Genomic DNA, 3,771 nt, shown 5'->3' with positions numbered 1-3,771 from the left:
GGGTCCTTTGAAAGGCAGGGCACTCAATGTTCCTCGAGTTTCCTGGGAGTCAAAGAAAAGCAGGAACTAGCAGGAGCTACAAGGCTAAGAGCATTCCAGGAGATGCACAGTTTTTCTTGGTAGTAAGGCCTGAGGACAATCATTTCCCATGTTGCGGATGGGACATGAGCAATGTGGCTGTGCCCAGGGGCTCTGCCAAGCCACGCAAGATGCAGGCTGAGAGTCACAAAGAAACAGCACGTACTCCATTTGTTCTCAAGCCTTTTCTTCCTTTTTCAGAAAGAAAGAAAGGAAGAAAAAAAGAAGGAAAGAATCACAATAATACATTATACTTTCAAAAAAAAGGAAAGAGAGAGAACAGAACTGTGGTTACTAGAGGTGGGAAAAGGGAGGGGAAGGGGGGTTGTCCAGAAACTAGTTAAGGGTCACAAAGATTGATTACATTTTGTAAACATGAGTACACTAATTATCCTGATTTGATCACCACATATTGTACACATGTATTGATATTCAATTCTGTATCCCACAAATATATATAATCAATTATCTTTCCATTAACAATCTGTCAAAAAATATCGATCATTTGAAAATAGAGGAAGTAAAAGGAAGAAAACTATAATTTTACTGCTCAGAGACCACTAGTGATATCTACGTATTTCATAACAGGATTCTCCTGTGTGTGTGCTTGCATAGCGTTGTATTGTAGAGAGTTTTATAAACTGGTATTTTTCATTCAACGTCATAACATAGAATGTTAAATACACTCTTGCACAGCCTTGTAACACTAAGGTCACAGGTTCAGATCCCCGAACCATCTAGACACACACACACACACGCACACACACACATTAATTAAAAAAAAAACACTCTTGGTAAAAATCCATTTTTATGGCTACATGGTCCATAAAATATACACCAAAAAATGTCTGTTCCATTCTTCTACTACTGACATAAATCTATTTCTAAAAGCATTGACAATAAAAACTATCATTTTTTTAGAATTTATGACTTAAGTCATAAATAAGTGCTTTTATATGAGTTATCTCATTTATTTTACAGTAACATTTTACATTATTTGACAATAACACTTCAAGGTAGAGACTTTATTATCCTGAGAAGAAATTAGAGCTCAGAGAGCCACTTAGCCACCAAGAAGTGCTGTCTTCCAGTTGTCATAGCTCACAATGTGGTAAATGTCTTTTTTCACTGTCCTCCAGAGAACATGAAGTTCTGAGCACCTGCCACTCCTATGGTCTCTCCACTGAGGAAAGCATGTACCGTCACTGCCTGGCCTAGACACCAGTGCCCTGTCTATTCCCTGACTGCAGTCCATGCCAGCAAACAGCACTGTCATACTGGGCAGTGACTGGCCCACGCAGATCATTGCTCTTAGGAAGTCCGGATGCAAGACACAGAGGAAAGAGACAGATGGGCCCGCCACAGCCAGAGAGAAGGCAGCAGAAAGAAGCCATGAAGAAAGGAGGAGGAAAGGGGAGGGGAGAGGGAGAGAGAAGGGGACAGAGAAATAGAGACAGAGAGATGGGGTGGGGGTGGGGGTTGAAGCAGCACTGAGAAGTACAGGTAGAAGAGACCCTGAGTCCTAGGAATTGTGGGGTGACATGTTAGGAGCTGAGGGGACAATGACTGGATCTGCTTTGGGGACACTGGAGTCGCTCAATCGTGAAGGGTCACAAGGCACAGCTGTTTAGCTGCTGAGGCCATTTGCTGGGCTGCCTCCCCCTTCCAGATCTCCCTACATTGTCACCTGTCGCCTGAGTAGCCAGCATTTCCTTCACATGCGCGCATGGGCTCTTCTGGGCCTGGGAATACGTCCTTCCTTTCTGCCCAAGGAACCAGTGGGCTCTAGCACACCACTCTTCAAGGCGGTGTGCTCGCCCCACAGGGCATGGAAAGGAAATATGCTAATTAACGTCTAACTGAAAAAGAATAGAAACCAAGCATGCTAATGTGTAAGGTGATGACTGACGACAGAATGTGTATGTAATTTACAAACAGACATATGTCTATGGGGGTGTGTGCTCAGAATTTTTTGCTAGTAGGGCATGTGATCAAAACAGTCCGGAGACCGTTGCTCTGGTAGAAGAAATCTAAGTTTTGGAGTGAACTTGGGCTGAGGTTCCTCCGTTGCTCCTGGGATGTGAAAAAGGGACAGCTGCGTTGGCCCCACGGGGTTGCAAACCCAGCACAGAGCCCACCTGCAGCTGGGCGAGCTGCCACTCTGCTTCCTTACCTTGCCACTAATGGGGTTTCTCTCTGCCCGGATTACGTTGCCCACCATGTCACAGAATTCCACCCCATTTGGAAGCTTGTTTGGCCTAGAGTCGTTAAATTTGGGGTGCTGGTACAGCTCCGCCAGCAGATTTTTATCTGCTGTTTTCTGAAGCAAAAAAGCAGAATATGAAAATGGGGTTTATCATTTTGACAGTTTAAAACTATAGGAACAAACTTATATATGTAACAACCTTATATAAATATAAATATAACAAACATATAAAATGAGGAGGGTTCATGATCTCACTACTCCTTACCAAACACCTATTTGCATTATTTCTGTTTTCCCACAGAGACTTTGAACAAATGTATGCAAATACATATATACAACCACAACATATATATACACACAGGTACTTCAAAAAGTTCATGGGAGGCCGGCCCGTGGCTCACTTGGTAGAGTGCGGTCCTGATAACACCAAGGCCACGGGTTTGGATCCTATATAGGGATGGCCGGTTTGCTCACTGGCTGAGCGTGGTGCTGACAACACCAAGCCAAGGGTTGAGATTCCCTTACCGGTCATCTTTAAAAAAAAAAAAAGGTCATGGAAAATGGAACTAAAACATAATGTAAATCTTTCCATGAACTTTTTGAAGACCTCATGTGTGTGTGTGTGTGTGTGTATATATGAGATTCTTTTAATTATCTTTTAATGTGGGGCCAGATTGCTGCTGCAGAGGCAGCAGAGAGAGCCTGCCCTCAATAAGAGGACTGTGCAGGAAGCTGGGCCCTGACATTGACAAGCTCCCTGTCACCTATCTTCTCCTGAGTCATCTTCCTGGGGCATCTGCAGCAATAGTCCTAACTTGCATTGGGGGATGACTCAGAGCAGCTGTGCAGAACCTGCTGCATGGACAGTTCTTTGAAGCTGTGCAGCCCAGTGGCTCTGAGCTGGACCTGAACTCATTGTTTCTAAGGGGAAACCCCTTCCAAGTTCTAAAAATAAACAGACACATGACCTCTGCACCACTCCCCATTCTGAGCTTGGTGTCAGCTCTGGACTTTTGAGGGTGTCATAAGTAATTCTAGAGTTACTAAAGTACTTTAAGGTCCTTTTTAAAAAAGGGAACTCTGAGATTTTCCTTCATAATCACCATCCAGGCACTAAGTATTCCCATCCCAGAAATAAAATCTATTTCATGCCCAGCAGAAACCAGTTAGAAACAGACCCAGCCATAGATCCCTTACCCTTTTTATAAGGAAAGATTTGGCATTCCTGTCTTCTGAGCCTTTGCAGGAATACTGCGATTTTCTTTCTCTCTTGACTACAGAAGAATGGAGAAAGAAATAAGAAATGAGTAACCACAGGATCTGTTCACTGCTGTGTGGTCATGATAACAGTGACTTGTCATCCAACCTGAGCTGCCAGATGACCCCCACACCGCCTGCCTTGCTAGATCCCAACCGTATTGTTCACTTACTAGCATTCCCTTCCTTATCCGACCAGACCACTCCATCCAGCAGGGAGAAGTAGACAA

The 3,771-nt window shown here is 43.9% G+C and overlaps 1 protein-coding gene across 1 annotated transcript in view; it reads right to left on the bottom strand.

The window, feature by feature from the left end:
* The window catches only part of FAM227A (family with sequence similarity 227, member A), a 70,557-nt gene that overhangs the window by 57,899 nt on the left and 8,887 nt on the right, over positions 1 to 3,771 (bottom strand). The window contains exons 3-4 of the mRNA XM_008566902.1: positions 3,482 to 3,558; positions 2,252 to 2,398 (exon numbers count right to left, since the gene is read on the bottom strand). Coding sequence (XP_008565124.1) covers positions 2,252 to 2,398; positions 3,482 to 3,558 — 224 coding nt within the window. The remainder of the gene's footprint in view (positions 1 to 2,251; positions 2,399 to 3,481; positions 3,559 to 3,771) is intronic.

Source organism: Galeopterus variegatus, unplaced genomic scaffold, assembly GCF_000696425.1.
Source record: "Galeopterus variegatus unplaced genomic scaffold, G_variegatus-3.0.2 Scaffold274, whole genome shotgun sequence".
In the NCBI taxonomy this organism is placed as follows: domain Eukaryota; kingdom Metazoa; phylum Chordata; class Mammalia; order Dermoptera; family Cynocephalidae; genus Galeopterus; species Galeopterus variegatus.
This window is presented reverse-complemented; position numbering and strand designations above follow the sequence as displayed.